The 26,356-nt window shown below is 48.5% G+C and overlaps 1 protein-coding gene across 2 annotated transcripts in view; it reads left to right on the forward strand.

Moving 5' to 3' along the window:
• Myo5b (myosin VB) overlaps positions 1-26,356 on the forward strand; it is a 270,878-nt gene that overhangs the window by 200,449 nt on the left and 44,073 nt on the right. For both annotated transcript variants that reach the window (XM_050151609.1, XM_050151610.1), the window contains exons 17-22: positions 1,795-1,881; positions 13,500-13,611; positions 15,408-15,619; positions 17,365-17,521; positions 17,868-18,107; positions 24,032-24,265. In XM_050151609.1, the coding sequence (XP_050007566.1) occupies positions 1,795-1,881; positions 13,500-13,611; positions 15,408-15,619; positions 17,365-17,521; positions 17,868-18,107; positions 24,032-24,265 (1,042 nt within the window). The remainder of the gene's footprint in view (positions 1-1,794; positions 1,882-13,499; positions 13,612-15,407; positions 15,620-17,364; positions 17,522-17,867; positions 18,108-24,031; positions 24,266-26,356) is intronic.

Consider the following 26,356-nt stretch of genomic DNA (forward strand, 5'->3'; position numbering starts at 1 on the left):
TTGTCAAAAAGTGTTATACAGAATGGACAAGAGTGAGGAAAGGTGTGAGCTGCCGAGAAAAAGAATGGCCCTTTTTAAAAAGGAAGAAGGAGCCGAGCAATAGTGACTTACACCATTGATCCCAGTGCTTGGGAGCCAGAAGCAGGCAACCTCTATGAGTTCTAGCTGGTAGCATAGAGAATGGGGTTGTAGTGGTTGGGTACAGAGCCCTGGGACAAAAGTCCTGCATTTATCCAGAGCATCTATTCCGGCTGACTGCCTTAGAGTGAGGAGGAACAGTGTTGCCCCCTGAGGGCTTTCCCAGGATTGTGAGCAGCCCTCATGCCGAAAATCAAGGGCCAGATCCCAGAACCGGGCTGCATATCAAAGTGGACAAAAGCACGTTGGGGCATGGCCTGGGAAAGGGTAGGTTCCAGGGAGGTGCTCGGTGTTTCCTTTTGTCTTCTAAGCCTCTTACACTGTAGAGCTTTGGTCCTTGCAAGAGGAATTAAGTTATCAAGTAACCACTCTCATCAAGACCACGTAAAATTCAATGCTGAGTTGTCCCTTGTACACATAATGTCACTAGTGACCTGAGCCCTCCCATTTAGAGCTGGCGTAAACAGGAAGAGAATTAGAGTAGCCGGGTTGGAGGTGGAGCAAGTGAGGATGAGAAGGTAGAAACAAGAATGGGCCTGAAGGAGAGTACGTGTATTCTCAGACCTAGGACCTACACGGACTTGAGCATGCCTGATACCCAGTAACAGCTTAGCGTCATCAGTCTCCAGGAAGATGCCTACTGAAGCTATGCAAGCTCAGAGGCACCATTTGCCAGTCTGATGACTCACAAGGGAGGCTTGTGTGGCAAACAAGCATGAGAGAGTGATATGAGCCAGGCCAAGGGCAGGTCACACAAAGATGAGTAAACAGATAGTCGTTCTTACAGAGAAAAGGAATGTGGGTGGCAGTCCCTAGGCCACCTCCATCTTGGATTTCCAGAATCCAGGTGGGCTGTGCAGCCATAAGAGAGCACCAGAGTGTCAGGGAGAGTGGCCGATGGCCTACCAGGACTTTGTCCTGTGGACTGATGCAGGTCCCACCTGTCTTCATCTCCCAGGGCCAGCCAGCCGCCTGCAGCCTCACCAGGGTTTTGGTCAAAGGCACTGTGCTCTCCAAGGCTGTGGGCCTCATAGGTCCTCAGTCTTGTTCTTTTATCTCCAGAGTACAAGGAACGAAAGAAGCATAGCCCTTGGCTTCAGCTGAGCCACCGGTAGAAAGAAAGGACATGTGTGCTCACCATCACTTCTCTGAGTGGGACAGTAGTCTCAGCAAATTCTAAACAGTGACTAATCCTGGGTCAGTTTGGTTCTCAATAAGAGTTCTGGCTGTCCTGATCCCCTGCTGTCTTTCCCCAGAGCTCCCTTCAGCACCTGCTTCCCCATGGGACTCACAGCATGCCTTGCGGTGTCCACCACTGAGCCCTGTCCTCTTCTCCCGCCTCCTCACGTTGCACACAGGCCCTTAGACAGTCTGTGTGGAGGGAGTGCTCAGGGGCAAACTCTGGAGAGTGGACAGGTGTGCAGACCTCAGGGAGGCACGTGGGCAAAGAAGAAGATGGGATTAAGGGTGTGCACAGTCTTGAGACAGCTAGCGTGGCTCCTCCGCCCTTCCTCCGAGCTTCACCCCGACCTTGTGTGTGGCCATCTGTAGCTGGTGGCCGCAGGTGTCTCATGTGCTGCAGGAACAGCGTGCTTTCCCTCTCTCTTGCTCTCTCACCTGCCAGCATTCCCTTCACGGTGTGTATTTACTTGGCAGCTTCGACCCAAAGAGAGCCGTGCAGCAGCTCAGAGCCTGCGGAGTGTTGGAAACCATTCGGATCAGCGCAGCCGGCTACCCATCCAGGTAATGTCACCAGTGATACCAGTGATGCCCTCCTCAGGCTGCTGGAGAGCAGCAGGGTGTAGCGCCCCCCTGAGCCATGGTATGTGCAGTCAACCTGGTACAGCCTCAACCAAAGCTCCTGCACCCTGAAGACCCAAACAGGAGGCTGACAGAAAGGAATTCAGCCTGGCTTGAAAACATGGAGTCAGCAGGACCAGGCTTGGGGGAGGCATCTCAGATCTGGGTGATGGGCTACCTAGAGCTACAAAATGGGCTTCTCAGTCTTATTCTTCATCTTTTCTGCCATTGTATTGTGGCAAAATATGGTGACAAAATATTTACTGTCTTTATTATTTCGGCTATACAGTTCAGTGGCATTAAGTGTAGCTGTTCTTACATCTCAAGAATTCCTTTAATCATGTCAAACTAAAAGCACTCAAGACAGTTGGCTGTTTTAGTCTGTCTCCCGTTGAAAGACCCTTGGAGAGGACTTCCCTCGAGAGGAGACTCCCCCAAAGCCAAGGAACAGGCCACTCGGATGCAAATAGCAAGAGGTTTATTGGGTAAACACAGGTACCTGCGGGTGACAAAGTCTTTCGGAGGACTTGCGCGCCTGCAGACTGGGGGAAGGTCTTTTTATAGGAAAGAGGGCAGCCAAAAAGCAAATTACAGTGGTCTGATTAGAATGGGGCAGGGGGCATAAATGGTATGGCGACAGACATCCTGTCATAAATATCCTGCTTTGCAGCAAGAGACCCTGACCTCACTCTGCACTTACAATTGTTTGTCAAGAGCCTTGTAAAATGATGTTACAGCAGTTAAGCTGGGGTCCTTCATAGGGGGGATTGTTTCTTTTGTAAACTGCTGATATTTTAAGTTTGGCACATGTATCCTGTTTCCCTAGGCAAACACGGGATGTTCTCATGAGAGTGGCTAGCTGCAGGTCCTGAGAGGGTCCTGAGGGTCTCAAGCAAACAGGATGTTCTCATGAGAGCCGGCTAGCTGCAGGTTTGGGGGGGGGGGGTCTGTAGGGTCTTTCACCGTTACTGCAACAAAATGCCTGAATGAACAAGACTCTCCATGCAGACTATGTTTTCAGATGGCCTTATGTTGATCGCAGTTCTGGTCTGAAAGCCCGAGGTTGTAGCGAGCTGAGTGGTGTTACACCTGATGGAGATGTATAATCAACTCCTGAGATGGCTAAGGCCTTACCTATGCTATGATCACGCAATGATTATCAGCTGCCTGCATATGCGTGAACCTGTGGGCAGTGCCCACCTGGCAGTTCGGGGTTGGCAGCCCATGCCTACTTAAGGGCTGGGAGAGGTTTGCCCAGAGAGGAGAGGAGAGAGGAGAAGGAAAAAAGGAGAGAGGGGAAGAGAGAGAGAAAGTGAATCAAGTCCTGGAATAAACTGCAGTGAGAAGAGCTCCGGTGGTCGTGTCATCCTTGCGGGTCGAGGCTGAACGCGACACGAGGTTATGTAGGAAGGAGTAAGAGCATTGTCCAATAAGAAGAAGGAGAGTAGCTGAGGTTCCACCATCCCCTGAAGGTCAAACTCAATTGGCCTAACAACTTCTCCATAATCCCCCTTATCCCTGCTTGCCTCATTGTTTCAATACCTCCCAACACTGCCAGTCTGGGACCAAACTTCTAACAGAGGAGCCTTCACGGGACAAACATCACACTGTGGCGCTGCGTTCCAATCCCTGGCCCAGCCCTTGCAGCTGCCCGCTCTGCTTCTCCCTTTGACCAAAAGACATTAAGTCTTTCTACATACTACTGTCTTTGGGTGAACTCTAGATACTTCATCTAAGTATAATGATGTGGTGGTACCTGTCCTCTTTGTGACTGGCCAATTTTCTTGTATCCTTGAGGTTCTGTATTGTATTTTACATGTGATAGAATTTCCTCTTTGAGGGAATGGAGAGTGCTCAGAGGTAAAGAGCACTGACTGCTCTACCTGAGGTCCTGAGTTCAGTTCCCAGCAACCACATGGTGGCTCATAGCCATCTAGAATAAGATCTGGTGCCCTCTTCTGGCATGCAGGCATACATGCAGACAGAACAATATATACATAATAAATAAATGAATCTTTAAACAAAGGGTGTCCTTTGTTTAACTCATACAGAAGAGCATGCTAGCACGCATTACCTGTCATCTCACCTAGTGTGTGGGCCTCTTCACCTTTCAGTGTGAAATCAGATCTATTGCAGAAAGTACTGCTTCTCCCAGCTAAGAATAGCTCTCGTGGAGACTGGGGAGATGTTACTCAAGAGTTCCAGCAACCCAGCATCAGAAGTATCATCAGTAACCCCATTGCTGGGGGCAGAGGCACCAGAGACAGGCAGATCTCTGGAGCTCAGTGGCCAGCCACTCTCGCCATTGGGTGAGGCCCAGGTTCAGAGACCATGTGTCTAAGTGGACTAAGAAAAGAAATAAGGTGGAGAACAATCAAGAGAGGCACCCACCTTTAACCTCTGACCCTTATGCGTATATCTGCGCACATGCATACACCCTTATGAACACACACACACACACAAAATACACGGCTCTCATGATCTAACCTGTGTTGTGGATATGCCACAGAACTACATGATAGCCTGAAGAAGCCACACTAAGACCGTGACTCTCCTCTGCTCACTCACCCAGAGATGGAGAATGGGTGGTTACTTCACTGGCTCTTCCAAAGTCATATGGCACACATAATGTCATGGAAGCCAAATGCCTTCTGCTGTCAGCCAAGACTGGGGAGAGTGATGTGGCCACCCTGGAGTCTGCTCTTCAGGATCCACTGCTCTGAGATCCCTCTCTTTGGGGGTTGGAGGTGCCAGCGTGGGGGTAGCCCAGGCCTCCCTCCTCTCTGCATCTGGCACTTTCCCAGGCAGTGGAGCAACCAGTCTCATACCCTGTGACTAATTACCCATAAACAATTCCCACATGCCAGGCCGGGAAGGGAAATCGCTGATAGACCTGCGAAGGGTGAGAAAGGTTGCTAACCTGCAGCATCTAGGCAGCTTTTCCAGGCCACGAAGGTGTAGGCAATTGTTCAGGGTAATGTTGATCTTCCCTTGAGAAGCAGAGGCAGTGTCCTGGGGGCCTGTCTCGTGTTTCCATCTGAAGGTCAGAGCAGAAGCAGTTAGAGACTCTGCCTGCTTTCCTGTCTGTTCTTGCAGTAGGGGCATTGCCTTTTGATTGGCACAGTAGCACTCAGGTCTGAAGTAAGCCATTTGTTTTCTCATTACCCCTGCTGCTTTTCCATGCTGGCCCCCAGGCCCTAGGTTCAGACTCTACAGTTCCATTCATAGGGAGAACTGGAGGAGGGCCTAAGAGCTTCCAAGTCACGTTTTTGCTTTCCTGGCTCTTACATCTGCTGGGCCCTCGAGATATCATCTAACAAAAGAGCATCTTTAGCCTAGCCATTATTAGCCTGTGGGTTCTCAGAATTGTCCATGACTCATTAGTGGCCAGCAAATCAACTGAATGGGCTGTGGCCAGATTTTCCTTGAAAAACTTAACTTGGAAGAAAGGATGTTTCAGCGTGACCACATCTCTGTGTTACAGGTAGAAAAGACACACTGTAACCTTGCATGTTTCCCAGTGAGGCCCACAGAAGGACGTGGGCTGCTGAGTCGCCAGCCAGCAATCGAGTTGGTTCTAGAATCAACACCCTTTTGCTGGTACTGTGTTATTTCCCAGCAGTACTATTCAAGTCAATCAAGTGCTTCAAACAAAGCCTTCAAACAAAGGCTATCGTCATACATAGCCTGTGTGGGAGCATAAGGATCTGAGGGAGTGTGAGAAAAACTTCACTTTTTTTTTTTTTTTTGTGAAATCCCTGTAAGTGTGTGACCTCAAGTCAGCATCCTAAAGTTCCCCAAACTCTGTAGGCTTAGTTTACAAGTTGTATAAAAAGGCTTGGTGGTGTTGCTCAGTGGTACTATGCTTGCTTTGTATATATAAGGCCCTAGGTTCAATTCCCAGCACAAAACACACATAGTGTACACACACACACACACACAAACATACTCTCTCTCACACACACACACACACACATACACACACACTACACACACCAACTATGTTATCTCAGGGAAAACTGTTTGGAGGTATTGTGTAAGAAGCTCGAGGACATGGGTATGCTGTGCCTATGCTATGTGTGGCCTGAATGAGCAGACAAACCTGAGGTCATCATCTCTATGGATAACTTGGGAAGTGTGTACATTATGATTGTGTCAGGCTATGAAGGCACAGGAAAAACACGTGACAGTGAGACAATCTAGGACAGATAGGGCCACTGGGAGAAGACCTGTCTCAGTGAAAGGAATCACCTATTTCACCAGGAGCTTTCTATATGAATAATTTTGTGGTAGGACAAGTGACTTTCAGAAGCTATCCCTCCGAAAGTATCTCCTTGGACATCAGGAGGAGGATGAATGTGTCTGACATGGTTAACTCTATGTCCTCACGGTCACTGTTCTGTATCCACCAGCCCACCTCTGATCCACTGGCTGAGATCTCACACAGCCTTGCCACATGAAATCATAGTGACAGAGAGTGCCATTGCATTCCTACAGTGTTTGCTGGTGCAGCACAACACGGTCTGTTTTCAGGGTGGACAGGGTGAGGGGAAGGTTTATTTCTGGAGTCTCCCGAGAGAGAGCTTTATGTAGAATGAGAACCGCCTTCTGCCTCTGTAGGCTGCTCCTCTCCCACAATTTCTCTCCACACCTCTCTTGAAAGCATCCAGACCTTTGTGGGAAGACATGGCTTCCCACCAGGAGCTCAAAGCTAAAGCCACGAGCTTGAGCTGTTTAGGGAACGATGCACACACAGGTGCAAGGATGTAGTATGTACGGGAGAAGCTGGGGCCTCTCAGAGGAGTGAGCCTTCAGCTGGGCCTTGAAGAGCAAAGACTCAGATTGATGGGGAGACAGCAGGAGCTGTCCCTCCATCGGTGGCAGGCATTCTCTGCCAATTTCGTGCCCAATTGCAGCTGTCAGTCAGTGATCACTCTCTGGGTGTGCCCACCATCTCACTTGGGCAGCAAAGAGGACCCATGCATCTGACTCTTTAGCTCCACACTGAAGAGGCGTTGACGGTTCAGTCCACCTAGCTGCAGGTAGAGCTGCCGCCAGCAGGGTTGGCATGCCACAACTTGCTGGCCTCTTCCAGCAATAATAATAATAATAGATATCTTTTCCTGTGTCCTATTTGTTTAAGAGCTCTTTCCAGCAGGTAACTGTGGTATCTCCGCGCCTTTTCTTTTTTGTAATTACAGGTGTTGTAGGAGATATGGGGAAGAAAGGATGTGTTTCTGGTATTACAGGACGTGTTGCAAAAAGCTATGGTTTAAATGCATGGACTTGGATCCAACACTTGCTTCCTATGTCCTACTTGCATTTGCTCCCTTAACACGTTTTGCTAAAGGGTCCAAGAGAGGTTTCCCCTCCCAAACTACCATGGAAATGTTACATTAGAGAAAGCAGCACTTTGGTTAGTGTTGAGTTGGAATTGCATCACCCGTTCTATTGCAGGTGGACCCTAATCCCCTTTCATCCCTCTGTCCACACCAAGCTCCAGCATCCAGCATGCCATTGTGAGCCAGTCATTCTGTTGCCCTGACTTGAGGAGACCTTCATGGGACCAGAGGGATTTGAGCAGATGGGGATTCCCCTTCTAAAAGGATTCCCCTCCCCAGCTGCTGAGAACTCACACAGAGGAGTGATTTCCCTTGAGTTGGCTTGTTAAGTAACTGCAAAGCATTTCCCAAGCCTCATCTGTCAGTGGGCTCCTGTGATGGGGGAAGTCCAGCTTGTAACATCTTCCTGTGTTTCTCTTTCTGAGTCACAAAAAAAAAAAAAAAAATGAAAACTGGAAGGGAAGAGCACAGTCCAGGATTACAGACAACTGAGGACTCTCCCATGGAGTTCTTCCAGGGGATCAAGCCCTGGAAGATTCTTCCACCCACCCAAGTGACACCTGGGAAGGAATTCTTTCTCCTACGTGAAAATGAAGGCAAAACAAGCACCGTGAATTTTCCCCAATCTCAGCAGTGCATACACGTGTGGCACGGTTGGCCAGCCGCGGTGTTCTGGTTCCCCCTCTCCCACAGGCTTCAGGGTGGCTGTCTACTTTTATCCTCCCTGAGAATTACAGCTCTCTAGGAAGCTGACTTATAATGAAAATGTGCCATTGAATTCGAAGCGCGGTGCAGTAGCTAAGAAATATGCTCACTGTAAAGCGCATAGAGAAAGATGATGGATGGACTGTGTAGGACAGCAGCTCCCCATGGTCCTGGTTCGCGTGTCTGTGCAATTAACCATCTCTAGGCTCTCTCTCAGCTTTGTAACTGAAACAGCTGTGAGGCAGATGCTGCTCAACCAAAACAGGTGTGGGAGGACTCCCCAGACATGCAGTGTTTGTACAAAAAAAAGTCAAACAAAACTGCATGAACTCGGTTTCCATCCTCTTCTTGGAAGCCCTATACTGGTTTTTCATCTTGAGATAGGGTCTAACTTTGCAACCTAGATTGGCCTTGGACTCATGTAGAGCCTAAGCTGCCCTCAAACTGCTAGCAATCCTCCTGCCTCAGCCTTCCAAGTGCTGAGCATACAGGAATGTGCCACCATGAGCACAGTGCTTGCTGAAAAGACTTCAGCTTTCCCAACTTTACCTTTCCCAACCCAGGTGGGAAAACTTAAAATTATAGAATATAATTGGGATGTGTGCCACATGCCTAGCCATATACATGTTTCTGTGCGGACATACATTTTCATTTTTATAGGGGATCCAACTTCACTGTTTGTTTTTGGATATGCTGTTATCCCAGCACCATTTTATGGAAAGATCACATTGATTCTTGAGATTACCAAGAAGAGTGGTATCACTTACATCTTATAGATGAGGAAATAAATCAATAAATCCCAGGAAAAAAATGCAATTGAATCAAGTCCTCCCAGATGAAAACAGTTAAGGGTGTGTTGGCCCTTGTAGTGGCCAATAGTATAAGTTGTACCTCTAATCCTACCCTGAAGGATTCTTCACAGTTTTCTCAAGGGTCCTTGAGACCACTGACCATGGCAACTTCTTTGTGGTCTGACATCATAGGGACTGACTTGGAGCATCACACTAAGTCTGTCTCAAGATGCAATCTGATATCCTCATTCATAGGGGAGCAGCTGTGGCCAGCCTATCTCTTCTGCTTGCCCCAGTTCACTGACAACTCCATTCACCTCACTTCACAGATGACCTTGCAGGCAGACATTCTTCTACAGAATGGCCTCACATGATGATGGTCAAACCCAGTGCAAGGCTCCAGATGGGAACCTGAACCCAAAACAACCCAAGGAACCGTTTTCTGTGCCATTCACAGCAGCTGTGTTATCCCTCAAGGCCTCAGGCCTGAGGAGCTCATTTCTAAGAGGGCCTTTCTCCAGACTGAAGGCTCTGATGAATGCTTGCCTAGTCTGGAAGCAGTCACAGCCCTCGGCTCTTCCCACACACACAACTATGACTGTTTAGCCAGGCCAGAGTACAGGTGAAGGAAGCCATTTCTGAAAAGGAAGCATGACGTTGAAGACTAGAAAGCCCAGTGAGGCATCCAGCATATGCATTGGGATCCAGGGAGAAAGTCATGGCTAAGGAAGTGGGGAAACCTACCTCCACATTGGCTGATGCACTGTAGAGCACTGTCAGGAGCTGGTCCTAGTGTCAGAGTGTTTTGCTTCTGCTACTAATATGAGACAGAATTCCATGTCACACCATCCTCAGAATGGATGCTTTACAGCCAATGAGGCACAGTGCTATCCCCAGTGAGAGAAGACATAGCATGGTCACCTGACTAGGAAGGGTCCACATGACTGCAGGACACCAATGGCTGCTTGTTAAAGCTTTCTAAACCAAAGCTCAACATATATTTTATAGCAAATGTTTTTGCAGAGATTGAAAGCTTTTTGTTGTTGTTCCATGTCTCAGTGAGGGATAAGTGATGGTTCAAAGTTACAGTGTGCCCTCTATTGTACAGGATTCTCCTACACTGAAGAATTAATGTCCTAATCCTTAGCGCCCCCTTTAAAAGACACTTGCAGAAAAAGTTTAACCTGGAGGGTCCAGCCATTTGAATGGTCAATAAAATACTATTCAACTATAATAAGCAACTGGTTATAAAGATGTCACACTATAGGCAGGGAGACTTTTTCTGTGAAGGGTTTCTCACTAGGCACTCCAGGTCCATGGAAAGGGGAACCCATGTTTGATCCTGGACTCTGCAGTCAGGGATGTTTCTATAGGCCTTATGATGCCAGACCTCATATCAGACCCACATCTTAGTCTGTCTCCTGGGAGAATGAGCTTCTTCCCAAAGCTAAGGATTCTCTTCTCAGCATCCCGTTTTTCCAGCTTCACCACACCACCCTCTCCTCATGCAGGTGTGTCTCAAAATGTGTTTGCAAGTAAAAAGTACGGGGTGCCTTGAACAGGAAGGAACATACTGGAAAGTTTTTCCCAACACCCCTGGGATGATTCATTGGCTATGAAGGCCCAGGTCGGGTACGTTAGTGAGATGGGTGAACCTGCTCTGTGGACAGATGAGATGTCATGCAGCCTAGCCTTTACCTGAGTCACAGTGATGGCCAAGGTCAGAGCCAGGCTTCCTGTGCTCTGAGCTCATTACAAACTGGCTTTGAAGTCTTTGCAGCCACATCTCTCCCACCCTCATAATTTCCTTGAGTTGTGGATCTGTCAGCAGTAAGAGGTTTTCAAATTAGAAACATTTAAGGATTTTGGCCCAGCTAAATGCTGTCTTAATTATTTCCCAGCAAAACTGTGAGCTCACAGAGACAAATAGTAAGTACACAAATAACCGTGATGCAGAATTCGAGAGGTGCCCTTCAAGAGTCAGGGGAGGCAGGCGGGAGAAAGTGCCCAGCAGCTTAAGGGGAAAGCCCACACAAAGCCTTACATTCTGAGATGTTTGTATTGATGATAGGGAGGGAGGGGTGGCAAGGGACTTAGACTCCAGGAAGCGCTCTTTCACAGGCACTGTTCCATTGGGTTCTTAGCCAAGTCCATCTTTCTCTAGGACAGGGCCATGGCAGAAAGAGCCTAGGAAAGCATCAGCAAAGCTAACTAAATAAAATGTGCATCTGATTTGCATTTAGCTGGGAAAATAGTCTTACCCTTTCCTTCTGTAAGGTAGCTGCTAAAGACAGCAGGTAGTCCACCACTGAAAGGTGGGGAAGTTTCTGCCCAATGAGTAGAATGCAAGGGGCAAGGGGACCCCTTTTCTGATCCCTCGATAGAGTCCTCAGGGCTCTGTTGCTCTCTGCCCTCCCTCCTTAAGGGAGTGTGGGCCAGTTTAAAACCAAGAAGTGTAAGACAAAGTAGATTAGTGATTGCCAGGGCCTGGCAAACCTGCTCAGAGTTGTGAGAGTTCATTTGGGGGTTGTGTGTGTTCTGGACTTGAATACTGGGGATAGTTACACAACTTCATAAATACATTAGAAGTTATTTTTAACTGTATAAGAATATATTTGGGCTGGAGAAATGACTTAGTAACTAAAAGCACTGGCTGCTCTTATAGAGATGCCAGGATTGTTTCCAGCTTTCACAGGGCATCCCACAACCATTTATATAGCTCTAGTCCCACGAAGATCTGACGCCCTCTTCTGGCCTCGGCAGGTACCAGACACATCTGTGGTGCACAGGCATGCAAGAGGACAAAAAAAAAATAACAAATCATAGAAGGATATATTTATAGCATGTGACATCCCAAATGCTTTTGTTTGTTAAAAAGGAGCAGACTCGAGCCAGGTGTGTGGTGCACACCTGTAGTACAGCACTTGGGAGGTGAAGGCAAAGGAGATCCAGAGCTCAAGTCCTCAGCTTCTTGGTGACTTAGAGGTCAGCCTGCGGTACATAACGTTCTTTCTCAAAAAGGAAAAGAACCATCTCTAGCCAAGTATGTAATAGAGGGAGAAATACAGCTAGGTAGAAAAGTCGTTTTGTTATTTCTACTTATATCAGTCTCTTTCCCTCCAAGGCCCAGCTGCTGTGGAAGCAGAGGAACTGGGGGGGGGGGGGGAGTGGCACTTTGAGTGTAATAAATATGCCCTCCTATGTCCAGGGTTCCTGGAACCCCAAAGTGCTCCTTTCTCCGAAGCTTCTAAAGGACTTTCTGCATGAGCGAAAGAGTCCCTGAAAAAGGGACAGTCTGTTCGCTCTCCACTAACACTTGAGCAGGTTGGTCTGAGTGACCAGACAGTCTCTGAGCAAGGCCACCAATGACAGGAATGGCAGATGACTCACCTCAGTGAATGCTATCTGAGCAAACTACCAACAGCCTGTCCCTACTGACTAGTATGCAGTCCCTCCCTGATGTCTCTGAAGGGACAAGCCATCCCTACTCTGCAATGGCCACAAACTTAGAAAGATGGGGGAGGCCTGTACGACCTCCTGATGAATTGAGCTATAACTCCAAGCCACCTCGGATGGGGGCTCATGTTGATTCTGCCATGATTCTGCCGCTGCATGAGGAGGTCATGAGCATTTCTGAGTCAGGAGGGTTGGTGCAGTGATGGGTGTAAACCGGAACAGCATTCCCGAGGAAGAGCAATCCTGCTTAGGAGACTGCGTTTGTTTGTATGTAGCCAGTCTCAGATCCCAGGGGTAATTAATGGAAGGTCTTCTAAAGACTACCAAAACATAGTCAATAACTCCGCCTTGTACGGGCAGTGAGTTAGGAGGCTCTTCAGTTATGTGGAGACGGGGGACATCTTTACAGAGAGCCCAAATTACCCCCAATTAAGAGGAAAAAAAATAAAAAGAGAAACCAACACCATAGCTTCTTAAGCCATTGGTAGCAGCATCCCACTGGATGTGGGAGTTACAGGGCAGCTTGACTCTATGCCCATTTAACTGAATTGCAGTAGTAGGTTCACCCCTGGAGTCTATGAGCTCCCAAACCTTAAGTTCTTGGCTGGATTCCAGTACAGGGCATGCATTTCCTTTGGTAGAGCAGTCCTAAATCCAAGCAGAAAGCAGTTGTTTACCCCATTAACAATGCTGCCACTACTGTGACCATGGGCACATGAAAGTTCTCTGATAGCAGTAAATGTTTGGTTTGTGTACCTATTTTGCACACCCGTGTCCTGGGGGTCAGTAAAAACTTACCAGGTGAAAAGGAGTCTGGCGTGGAAATGACCCGTTCTTCTCTCTTCCAAATTAAGAGCAGAGATATAAGAGATCACAGTGGGGACACGTTCATTCCCAAGCACTTTTCTGCCTTTAGAAATGTGTTTACAAAGATGAGTAGGAACTCTCAAAGATGAAAACCCAACCATGTAGACAGAGCTGTGTCTAGATAAGGTGCCCAAATTCTCCAGTGGTGGCAGCAGAAGGGAGGGCTTCATGGATGTGAACAGATGGACACCCTGGCTCTATGGGTGGTACCTCCCTAACACTCAGTTTACCCAACTCAAACTTCAGGAGTCCTGATACACTGGAATCCCTTGATGGGTATGGAAAGAACAAAGCTCCCCCGGGACTGATCTGAAGCTCCTACAATAACTTTGTACAGTAGCCTTGACTCCATGAGACAGCATCTGAGATCACCTTCTGATCTACCCTGGTTTTCCTCCAGGTGGACCTACCATGACTTCTTCAACCGGTATCGTGTGTTGATGAAGAAGAGAGAGCTTGCCAACACCGACAAGAAGAGCATCTGCAAGTCTGTGCTGGAGAGTCTCATCAAGGTGATCCGGCTCTAGGAGGGCATGGGCCAAAAGCCCCAGTGGTGGAGGGTGGAGGCTACCTACAGCTTTGACTACATCCCCACAAAACCACCTAAGACATCAAGTCATTGCCTACAGCAGTGACTGGGAAAGGGGAGTCCCCTCCCCTACCTAGAGCACCCCTGCTTTTCCACATGTCAGCACACACTGAGAGCAGGTCTCTAGGGTGTGTATGGAGGTGGCCCCTGGTGGTGGTGGTGGCTGCTGTTGCTGTCGCTGTCTCAGCTTCTCCGGCTCCTCGGAGCTAATGTGCCCAGTGGAGATCCGAACTCTAGTCAGCCTCAGCTTGTTATAAATAAAACAGCAGATTCTCAGGCCTTTGAAAAATTGTTTTAAATGAAACAACCTTAAAACTACATTAGAGGCTGAGAAATTGTAAGAGCAGAGCCATGAGGGGCAAATCCTTAAATATTTCAGTAGTTCTAGAGAGTTCCAGAGTTATAACAGAGTGTAATAATCTGTGTCTCCATAAAATGCTGAATTGTAGAAAATACCTTTCAGAACATGATAAAATTATGTTAAACATGCTTTTGTAAACTAGCAAGCTAGGACAGTGCTGAGAGGGTGGTGGGGTGGTGGGCTAAGCTGTGCTTGGTGGATGGGACTCTGGTTAACCATGATGTTGCTGTGGTCCATCCATCATCGCTGTACATGTCTTGACATCTTATTTTTCATGGCTTAGGAAAATGTGTTTCAGGTCAGCTAAGTTCAGTTCATATATAGCACTGGGAGTTCCTTTCTTTTGGTGTCAGGGCTGCACTCATGGTGTATATCCCACGTCTGTGAGTCGCTTCCATGACCACATAACTGGCTCCACTTTGTCCACTTAGTTCACCCTTACCTGGATCCCTCAAAGGCTATTAGCAGAACCTTCCCTTTACAGATGAGGAAAATGAAGTGCAAGAAGTGGCTGTAAATTCCTAGGGTTTCACAGGCATCATGGTGCATGGTGCCTCCTGATCTGGGGTGATTGGTTAGGGCTGCTGTGCACAGTCGTCCATCTGGAGGTAGACTGCTCCCTTGTGCTTCAAGACTTCCCCTGAAGACATTATATTCCTTCCTCAGTTTCCCCATTCCTTGGGCCATGTCTTCCAGATACAACATTCCCACTGAGTAGGGCTTTGGCTAAGCCACAGGTTAGCCTTCTATGGCTGCCCCCTTAGGCTCACACACACACATCTTTTCCTACCTCCACAGATGTAGCTGCCCTAGACCTCAGCCTATAAACCATGAGCCCTTTGTGGGTGGGAGGTCACATATCAGACATCCTGTATATCAGTTATTTACATTACAATCTATAACAAAAGCAAAATTATAGTCGTGAAGTAACAATGAAAATAATTTTATGGTTGGGTGTCACTGTATTGTGAGTAACTGCATTAAAGGGTCACAGCATTAGGAAGACTGAGAACCACTGACCTAGACCATCCTTTCTGAGCATTGCCTGTTTGTTTCTTGCTAATTCTCCCCATTCCTTAAAAAGAGATTCCCCTGCTTACTTTTCTACCTGCCCTCCCCGTGATGTTGGATTTGTGAGGGCAGGTTTCTTTTTAATGGGCACACCTGGATCCATGCCCGTCTTCTCGTGAAGACTCAAGTCTGTTTAATGGATGCTGAAGATCTAGGTGTGTCTACTAGCACAGGGGGAGAGGGGCAGGGGGCACATGCAGTCCGGCAAGTAGTTCTGCTGGGAGGGAAAGACAAGTGTGCTTTGCACAGTTCTTTAACCAGTGGGTCTTCCTCCCAACCTCATAAAGGATCCAGACAAGTTCCAGTTTGGCCGCACCAAGATTTTCTTCCGGGCAGGCCAAGTGGCCTACTTGGAGAAGCTGCGGGCAGACAAGTTCCGGGAAGCCACCATCATGATCCAGAAGACAGTCAGGGGCTGGCTGCAGAAGCTGAAGTATCATAGGCTGAAGGCAGCTACCTTAACCCTGCAGAGGTTCTACAGAGGACACCTGGCTCGCAGGTGAGTCATTTGAGGGTACACTGGGGTCAGGAGGAAGGGGGGACTCTTTGTCTAGAATTACAGTGTTTCCTCTTGGGCCCATCTGCTTCTTTAATTGCTCCTAGTGCCTGTGTGCATCCCTGTGATGCCCTTCTTTCTTCAGGGAGCAGCTCTAGTTCATGTGTCTCCTGATACCCAATCTATCCCCCATCTACCAACACTAACCTAGTACCATGTGATTTGGGTGCAAATCAACCATCTCTCCTTTGCCAGAACCCCAAAGTGAACCAATGTCTTTTAGGAAGAGAGATGGATCTGGTGAACTTGCATGTAACCCCGTTATTCATACTAGAATTCCAAAGCCCTTGGATGTTGACTGGAGCTGGAAGGTCTGGGGAAGCCTTCCCATGATTTACCCCTGCAATGAGACAGCGTAGAGAGGACATGTCTCATCCAGCCACAGCAGCTACCCGAGAACCAGGACACCAATCACCAATCAGCCTCTCTTCCCTACCCAATGCCACTCAGAAGGGACCACTGTCACCTCTCCTCCTAACTGATGGCCCTGGACTGATGGACAATAGAAGGGCAGAGGCCACTGAGACACGTGTGAGAGCCCTGGCTCCCAGTGAGATGCAAGATGTCCCCTCCTCCTTGGGTTGTCAGATTGAGCCCCAGCCTGCTTCACAGCAACGCTCACTCCTTTTTGCCTTGGAAGATGATGGAAGTGGCCATGAAATCTTGTGTTTCCGAGACAGTTTCTCAGGTGGCTGCTCAACCATCTCTGATAGAGAAAGAGAAACACAGACCCCCAACCCTAAGCTCAGTATGAGTCTCTTTTGTGCGGTAAAGATGGAAGTGCTATTCTTGCTCGTGCACTTGCTATGGGCTGCTTATTTGCACACAGCCAGAGATGGCTCTCGCCATTGTCCCCTGTCCTGTTAAGACATCTCCAGTGCAGAAATTGTGGAGCTGTAAGGACAGCCGGATCACCCCTGAGTGGCTCTGCACCATCCATCACTGTTTCTTGTTCCTCACTGGAGACTGGGTACCAACTCAGGCTTCCTGGTGGTGATCCTGCAATAGCATGCTACACTCTCCCTGCAGGGAGCATGTGACCTGGGGGGTGGACAAGGCCTGTTAAGGAAACAACAGAGAGACAGACTAGGGGACCCCTGAACCTCAGCACATAGGTGCTTGGTAGCCCCAGAAGGCACTTCCTATCCCAGGGCTGTGCTAACTGATCTCTTAGGTCCTCCCCAGTATTGGGTATTCTAACCCTCTCTCTGAACCCTTGCAATGAACTTGACAGGTTCTCCAGAAGGGTAGGACTACCTGCTCTCCAAGTGGGTGGAGTGCAGGAGTGAGAGAGTGGGAAGTTTGGGGAAAATGAGAAAACCAGGAAGGATCATTGCTAGCCGGGGGGGGGGGTGTCTTTTTATTCAGAAAACACTTGTCCTGGTCCCGAACTAGATGCAAAAACTCTGAGCTTATGGAGTCACAGTGGGACAGATAGCGGTGTGACCCCTTAAGAATGGGAGGTGCTAGGCTGGAGAGATGGCTCAGCAAGTAAGAGCACTGGCTGCTGTTCCAGAAAACCCAGGCCCAACTCCTAGCAACCATGGTAGCTCACACCTATCTGTAACTCCAGTCTAGGTGGGGGCCCAACTAGGGCCATGGAAGGAAGGGCTTACTTCATAAATAGCTCAGCTGGCCAGGTCCCCTTCCCTGGTACAAAACCTGTGCTCTTCCACCACTATGCCCAGGTTGGCTGAGCATTTGCGGAGAACCCGTGCAGCCATAGTGTTCCAGAAGCAGTACCGGATGCAGAGGGCCCGCCAGGCCTACAGGAGAGTCTGCAGGGCTGTGGTCATCATCCAGTCCTTCACGCGAGCCATGTTTGTGCGAAGAAACTACTGCCAGGTGAGTGGCTGCCATGCACACCTCACTTCATCTTCCAGTTCCCTCCGCCAGGGCCGCTGCCTCTTTCTAATGGAATAATCATCCAGCTTCCCCAAACGTTAAGCTCTTAGACTGGTTTCCTGTCTAGTAAAATATAGGTAGAAAGAGTTTGGCAGCTGCTTCCCTGTGGACACATAGAGAACTTAGCTAAAATTTTCCAGCAAATCTTCAGGAGTTATGGGCCACAAGTGTTCTGTCTCCTAATCCCAAGGCCAGCCCAGCTTTCACCTCAGGGTGGTTGCAGAAACTGCACCTCTTCCCAGCCTGCAGAGCAAACCCACAGCCTGTGTGTGCCTGTCTTCACCAGGTTCTCAAGGAGCATAAAGCCACCATCATCCAGAAATATGCCCGGGGCTGGATGGCACGGAGACATTTCCAGAGGCAGCGGGATGCAGCCATCGTCATCCAGTGTGCCTTCCGGAGGCTCAAGGCCAAGCAGGAGCTGAAGGCCCTCAAGATCGAGGCCCGCTCTGCAGAGCATCTGAAACGTCTCAATGTGGGCATGGAGAACAAAGTCGTCCAGCTACAGCGGAAGATTGATGACCAGGTGAGACTCCTGCCCCGGTGTGGAGGCTTGTGGGATACTGGGATGTGCTTGAGAGGGACCCTAAGCTTTCTCAGGGAGCTTTAGGTAGCAGAGACCTCAGGGAGTATTGCCCAGTTAGCAAAAATAGTTATTGACTGTAGCACACAGAACAGTGTTCTTCTCCAACAAAGATGCCAAGCCCTAGTCCCTAGGGTCTGTAAATGTGTTCCCTCACATCCAAAAGAAGCTTTTCAAGAGTGCATAAGATGTTATGTTAAGTGTTAAAGATGTCTAGATGGGAAGATGACCCTGGGCTACCCTGGTAAACTCCATGAGACCTTAGGGTGCTCACAAGGGAAAACCTCCTGACAGAATCAAATGGCAGGAAGCAGGTCCATGAGCTGTAGATCAGGCCATCTTTAGGAGCGATCAATAACAGTGGGAGGTTCTCCCCTGGAGTGTCCTAAGGACCACAGTCCTGCTGGCCATGTTTAGACTTCTGCACTCCAGAACTGTAATAAAATAGCTTATGCTGTTCTGAGCCACCCACTTCGTCATATTCTCTATAGCAACAATAGGAAACTGATAGATTAATCCAGAGTCCTGTGGCCCCGCAACTGCCGAGGCCATGTGATACTGTAAAGCAATGACTGGTTGGTACTTACTAAGGTTTCCTGTGAACCCACATTGTGCTTCCCTATTTGTGTATGATGGTCTTCATGAGGTAAATGTCTGGTGTGACACTGGGGTTGCATTGTTTAAGCTTTTAACTCTGTCTGCCCTGGCCACCTTCACACATAAACCAATTAGATAAGCAAAGAGTTAATAATAAATCCCTCTGTGGGTGGGGTTCCAGACAAGGATCTGAGGCAAACATAGGATGCTGGCTCCTTCTTCAGGGTCATACTGACTCAGGGTAGAGTACAAGTTGAAAATAGGTTCACACCACTCAGGTGACCCAAGTGTCTGCTCCCCTGCACCCCAGAAGACCTTCGTTCAGTGTCTGATTATGTCGGATATTCTGTTAGGTTCCAGATAGGAGAACATGGCACAGGCTGGACACAGTTATTACAGAGATTTTGAGGCTTCCCATAGCCTCAGGGCAGGACAATATGAGAGTCATTTTGCTCTTGATTCTTTTTCTTAAAGATAGACTCTCATATAGTCCAGCGAGTCTGAAGCTCTGTTTATATCACTGTGATTTTTTTGATTACTCTAAAGCCTATCGTAGGTGTTTTGTGTTCATTCACATATGATCCATACAGTAGATGATCCTCCCATGATTTTGTGAGTCATTCTGAAAGATGACATATTGGAACCATCAACTATCTTAGCAAAGCCGCAGAGGACTGAAGTGTTAAAATCTGAACTGCACCCAGGTCTCACCCCATAGCTAGCATGAGGAAGGTGCTGGTTTCTTGGTTCCAGCCGTCACCAATGAGCCGGTCCTGGTCTTTGTTACTGAGTTAGGCTTCCTGAGAGGAAAAGAGATTCGCCGGAACAGGGCTCTGGCTGTGTCAAAGTGAGCGCAGGACCAGGCTTCCAAACAAGCAAGGAGAGAACGGATGTGAGGTGCATATGTGGGGAAAAGAAAAGCTTCACAGTGGGGCCACCAGGCATGGCAGTGGAGGTCCCCTGACCTTACTGTACCTGTTCTGTAATAGGCAGTTGTACCTTCTCATAGCCTCGGGGCAGGAAAATAGATGAGTCTTTTTTGTTTTTTAAGATAGACTTTTATGTAGTCCAGGCTAGCCTGCAACTCCTTGTATAGCCACGAATGACTTCGAACCTCTGATCTTTCTGTCTCTACCTCCCAAGTGCTGGAATCACAGGGCTGGAATCACCAGGCTCAGTTTTATGCTACACTGGGGCTCAACCCCGGAATACATGCTGCAAGGCAAGCACTCTGCCAGCTGAGCCACATTCCCAGTAAAATGAACCAATTTGGGGCTGAGCTAGTCATCCAACACATGAGCCCCAGTGTAGAGAGAGCTGACAGGGAACACTTTGCTTTCCTACTCTGTGTAGAGACCAGGCTTCTGGGAAGAGCCGGTGCCATGTGCATGCTCATACAGACACACACACACACACACTCACACTCCGGGAGTTTTATCCAGAGTGCTAGCTTGATGGTATGGAAAGACAGCCCTCCCAGTACAAGCTGGGGATGCTCAGTCCCTACCCAGGTCAGCCTGTGTTGACACAGCAAGCCAGGGAGTCAGTGACTAGGGAAGAGTTATGCTAAAACAAGAAGTGCCACAGTGTCCTCTGTGTCTGCCAGGGCTGCCAGGGCCAGTGGCCATTTCACAGTCTCCTAGGCACAATGTGGCCAGGAGGACAAGGGGACTGAAGCCGCTGTCCCCACTAGGAGGAACCTGTGTGCCACAGGCCACCCTGACCCTGGTGGCAGATAGTGCTCATCACCAGCCTTGCGGATGAGTGAAGTCAACTCCAGAGGATAAAAATAGCATAGTATTTTACACCCCGCATACTTGAACATCAGAGAGAAGTAGATTTGGAAGGCCTATTTTTAAAGGAAGTTTTTTGCCTTAAACTTCCTGCTTGGCAAACATCTGTGAGCAACGACAGATGTTGTCACCCTGGGCAAGGCTTCCTGTATGCGGCGGGTGATCAGGGGACACATAAGATCTTTCTCACACTGTTCCCCATGTGACTCTCATGTCAGGCACTATTCCCACACATTAACTCATTGATCTTCACCACACCTATGGGCTAAGAATTTACTGTTACCCCCATGTTAATCCTGAGTACACTATGGGTAAGTAACATACCAAAAGTCACACCACCAGTGGGCAGCCTGGCTGGGATTGAAACATGGCAGGCTGCTTTCAGGCAAGTCTTGTCATCTGGCTGGGCTCCTAGATCATTCCCATTGGGTCATGTGGGGAATGCCCTTCAGTACGAACAGAAACCCTACCGTAGGTTTGGGGTCATGCTCATGAAAGTATCCAGTCCTCGGGGCTGGTGAACAGTGTGTGACACGCATGTGGGAGAGGCGTGAGCACATGTGAGTACACACAGGAGTACCACGAGTACTGGAGAGCTCTTGGTGGGCAGACCAGCTATTGGGAAATGAGCTGGGTGTCTTTTCCCCTCTGACTCCAGGAGCTAATCTAGACAGCTGCCCTCTTTACGGTCTTTAAGTCAGAAGGAAAAGATCTACATAGCCAGGGATACCAAAGACAACGCGTCCCAAGCCACTTGTCAGAATAGCATGACACAGGAGGTAGTGTCCTAGTCACAGGAGACCCGAGTCTGCTGGGAGTATTCCCACCGCCATGGGAAGGAAACCGAAAGGCAAAACCAGATGAATACCCCAAGTACATGCCTTAAGGCTGAGGACCCCAACTTCAAAAAAAAAAAAAAAAGCAAACTCCATTTGACACTGAGCATGTGAGGACTCAACAGGACAGGGTCACATGAGAGTCCCTCAGGGAGAAACAGTGTTCAGGGAGCATGGAGCTGTCCCTGGTGCTAACACACTTCTCTTCTGGGTTTTTGGCCTCAGAAGTCGCATGCCACCTCCTTCACAGTGTCCTTCAGCAGGAGAAACAGGGATCATCCTGGCAATTGTCATACAGTGTCTCTAGTATTAGATTCTGGTATGGCATGGCTCAACCAAAATGATAGATAGTCCATGAGCTCTGCCAGTATGGCAGCGTGACATGGCCAGTTTTTACAGTTTCTTGTAATAGAACTCGAGATTCTTAGGCCATAAGGTTGTGTTTAAATATTTTTATCTGAAAAAAAAATGTAGCCCAAATCAATAGTCCAGTCAGTGGCCTTTAAATCATTTTGATTCAAGATAGTTCATAGCCACTCAGTAAATGTTACATTAGTTCATATTTTATGATTCTCAAGGGTATCCACGTATGTTAGAAAAACAGTCTGCTGTAAGTTGCAGCTTTGGGGCCTTTCTGTGCCCCAGTTTCCCAGCTGTGAACTATGTGGGGGCTAGCTGTCTCCCTCACCGAGGGTGGTGTTTGGTGAGCATAAATAAGGTGCAGTGATAGCATCTGCAGTATGCGGTGACTTCACCACGAAGATTCTTGAAATGATTTTCTTTTCCCTCTTCCCACACCAGCCCACGTCTGACTGGGAACCACAGTGAGTCTGATTGTGTGGTTCTTATGCCTAAGACCCAAAACACACAGCTACAGGATGCCAGGCGCGGGGGCTGTTGGAGTGACCAGGGTGACGGTGATGAGTGGGGGTGGGAACTGGCAGACGCAGAAGCCCCTGAGCAGTAGCCAAAGGGACTCCATTCAGAACAGGCCCTGAGGCTCGCCAACAGCTACTGAACAGTGACAATGTGGCACACACCAGATAAGATTTTATCTCTGTTCCCTCCCTTCTAAGATGGAAATCTCTCCTACCCGTGGTTTAGATGGGGAGAAGTGGACCACAGAAGAGTGGGTGACTGACTCAGATACCCAGAGGGCCAAGGACAAGATGAGCTCAGGAATAGATCTGTCATCTTCAGACACCTTCTTTCTCAGTGTTTGAGTCTGGTCTGTGGTAGCATCAGGATCGGGGAAGCTGGGCCTTCCACAACCATCAGCATTCCGAAGTGACATATTTGACCAAAGCAGGATGAGAAGTGCCTGCATCCCCTGCCTCCACCACCATGTGCTAATCTCTTCATATTCCAGTCAGCTCTATTTAAGGACCTCAGCCACCTGTCTACCCTTGTTGGTCTGGCCCAGGCAGGCCAGCGGGAGTTGGCAACTGATCTGAGCTAACTCACATCTCAGAGCAGAGATGAAGACACAGAGTAGCTAGCCAAGTATGCCCTCCGCCGGTGCAGAGACCCTCTGCCTCCAGTCTAGACTCAGACCCCGGTGAGCAATTCACACAGGTATTGAGCTTTCTAAATAGATGCTGTGTAATTGGGTTTCTCTAGCTTCTCCAGGTGAGGCTGGCAGCAAGACAGGTGTAGGGAGGAGAAGGCTGTACCTAGAACGCACAGAGAGTGTGGGGAATCTTGCACACGAGGATTGCACAGCTTGTATACGCAAACCCGGCACTTGATCTGTGTGCTGCTGTGTAGATGACAACAGCTTCTCTTTGAGAGTTCCTGTGAGGTTTAATTCCTCTGTGAATTACTCAATTCCTGATGTCCTGGGTAAATGGCATCTTAGCCGATGGCTATGTGCTGCTTGGAGTTCCTGTGGAGCACACACAGCAATGAAGAGCGATCAATGCACGCTGCTTGCCTGCTGACTTGGGACTCTCCTTCCTCTGCTCCTCCTCTCCCCACTGACCACTCTACCTCACCCCCTCTCAATTCTCCCAGCCTGTCATTTACACTGAGCTTGATCCTGGAAGCAGGTTCTCAGGGTCTGATGCACGCACAAGTTGACTGCTGATTGGGTACACGCCCTATGGGTGGGTGTTGTCAGATGTCAGTCTCTCTAGTGAGAGTTGTGTGGTATGAGCCATGCTGACAGGTGGCAACAGAAATCCTGGGGCCCCTTGGAGGGCCTCTTTGAAAGAGGGGGATGCTGAAGGGGTCCTTTGTCTCAGAGGAGGGGATTAGGTTACAACTCTTTGTGCCAGTAAGTCCAAGGCCAGGAGGGCTTGGATGTGAAAGGCTGGGGAACCCTAAGGGGCCAAGACTACAGATCCAGGAAGCTGGCTCCACTATTCCTGCACCCAGCCAACCTACTCTGTGAGTACTCACGTGTTTTCCCTGCACTATTTCAATGTCAGGGCTGCTGTTTGTGGCTCCATCTACTTCTGGGTTCACAATGGAAATTTAAAATGTTAGGGAGATGGCAGAAGAATGTTTGGGCATGCAATGATTCTACGAATTCATTCTGCCCTAGAAACCCTTTTCTGGTGGCCTTCACAATGTTTTGTGACTCAATAGCCATCTCTTTATCTTTATCCCCCTCCCCCGCATCTGCCGATGCTCTCTACAGAACAAAGAGTTCAAGACTCTGTCGGAGCAGTTGTCGGTGGCCACCTCCACACATGCCATGGAGGTGGAGAAGCTGAAGAGGGAGCTGGCACATTACCAGCAGAACCAGGAGGCCGATACCAGCCTGCAGCTACAGGAGGAGGTGCAGAGCCTGCGCACTGAACTACAGAGGGCTCAGTCGGAGCGGAAGGTCCTAGAAGATGCCCACAGCAGGGAGAATAATGAGCTGAGAAAGGTATGCATGGTGGCTGAAGGGTTGGTGCATGGGCTTCATGCTGGGAAATTGTGCTGATTTCCAGGGCTGTGTCCCCCACCCCAGACAAGCCACCCTTCTTCACTTCGTAAATGGCTGTGCTTCTGGGTCATACAGCAAATGTCTACTCCCCAAGCCAAGGGTTGGTTGAGCTGCACTAAACACTGTGGCATCCATTGGGAGAGTAAATGGTTGTCTGTCTTTGCTCATCTTTCTTAAGGCCTGGAGGCAGCTCCCAGGTCAACCCTACAGATCTGGTCCTTAGTGTGAGAGATGACAGGTGTTCTGGCAGCCTGTAGCTGTCACTCCCTCCAGGAAATCATGTATTTCAGGGAGTCTGTTCTGCTGGCTGTAATCTGACTTTCCTGTTCTGGTCCATAAGGCTTTCTCCCAGTCCATGAAACGGGACTTCCTAGGGTTGCTTCCACTGTTCCAGATGTTCAGCTACAAAGAAGCACATCTGGACTAGGAAAGTCCCACACCACAGGACTGTCTGTGTTCTCTCCCCATCTTTACCATGACCCAGTTAGAGGGAAAATAGTGCATCATCCACATGTTTAGTATCTGTCCATCATACATGAATTGGACATGTGAATTGAGAACCTGAGAAAGGAGAGAGTCGGTGCTGGTTAGTACTGAAAGAAAAGCTCTGAAATTGGGATAGACAATGCTGGCACACCTGGAGCAGACACAGAAATACGGACCCTAACACCTACGCTCTATTATCAAGTGTGCAAGAACCCCTACTGGTCATAGTGCACATGTGTAGGTGTGTATGTATATACATAAATACACATCAACTCATGGCCTTGATTGTTATGCCCAGATTTGTGAAGTCTCCCCAAAACCAACAAGTCCCATATGTAAAAGCAATGAGCCTTTATTTTATACAAGTTTGCAAACTCGGTCTCTCCGTGTGTCCAACGTATTGGAATAATAGGAGAGCCCCGAGCTCAGTTAGAGTTGGGTTTTTATAGTAGTAAAGGAGGGGGGTGAGGGATTTCTAAGGTTCAGGACCCCTGGTTGGTTGACATTTGTCTAGGGATATCCTGGTAAATGTGTGCTGGCAAGTGATCCTATCTACAGTGGTTGGAACATTAGGGATTTCCTTTGGATGGTCTGTTCCTAGGTGATGCCTGAGTAATCTCAGTTTGTGGTCCTTTTGCAACCAGGTATTGCCTCAGAGTAAACTACTGAGACTCAGGCCTCCATTCAGCTGATCATGGCTGGTTCCAACACTGGCAGGTGATAATGGCTGGAAGTTAAGAACTTCCTCTGGGTGGTCTGTTCTTATTAAGCTTATCATGGCTGGGCCCTACACTGGTCGTCTCTAAAGCTGCTTCTAAACTGGTATTAGCCAGCAGATTCCATTCTGTATGTTTCTCTAAACTGAGTAGAAGGCTTCAATCCTGCTCTGTAGTCCTTGGCTCTTCTACTACCCTGCTTCTTCCTTATAGCTGAGAATTATAGACTCTCATTTCTCTTCTCTGGTTCCCACAAAAAATTTGAATTGCTGCCTCAGAGCACCTAAAATAGCTGGGTTTCCATCCAAAGGTAGATAAGGGTTTATTGCAAAAAAACTTCCTTGGCAAAGCCAAGCAGAGAAGCCAAGCCCGTCCTGCTCTCCTTTAGAAATGGCTGTTGCCTAGGAGCCTGAAGGCCTGGAGATTGAAGACAACTGGAGCTTGGAACTGGCAAGAAAAAGTCCAGGGCGCTACAGGGAATAGCTGGAGCAAAGACAGCTGTTCCCCATCTTTTGAGATGGTATTTCACCACGTAGCCCTGGCTAGCCTAGAATTTGCTATGTAGACCAACATAGCCTCGAACTCACAGAGATCTACTTGCCTTTGCCTCTTGAGTGCTGGCATAAAAAATATGCACCAATATACCTAGCTAAAATCCTCTTCTCTAAATCCAAATAAATACAAGCCTATGTTAACAACCCTCAGAAGATGCTGGAATAAAATGATCCATTAAGTGGGAAGATCCACTCTTTCTAGGAACTAGAAAAATAGGACGAGGGAAACAGACATTTTCCTTTCTCTAATGGTCTGTCGAATGCTTTATTCCATT

Source organism: Alexandromys fortis, unplaced genomic scaffold, assembly GCF_014885135.2.
Source record: "Alexandromys fortis isolate MF-2015 unplaced genomic scaffold, M_Fortis_MF-2015_v1.1 scaffold_71, whole genome shotgun sequence".
Lineage (NCBI taxonomy): Eukaryota > Metazoa > Chordata > Mammalia > Rodentia > Cricetidae > Alexandromys > Alexandromys fortis.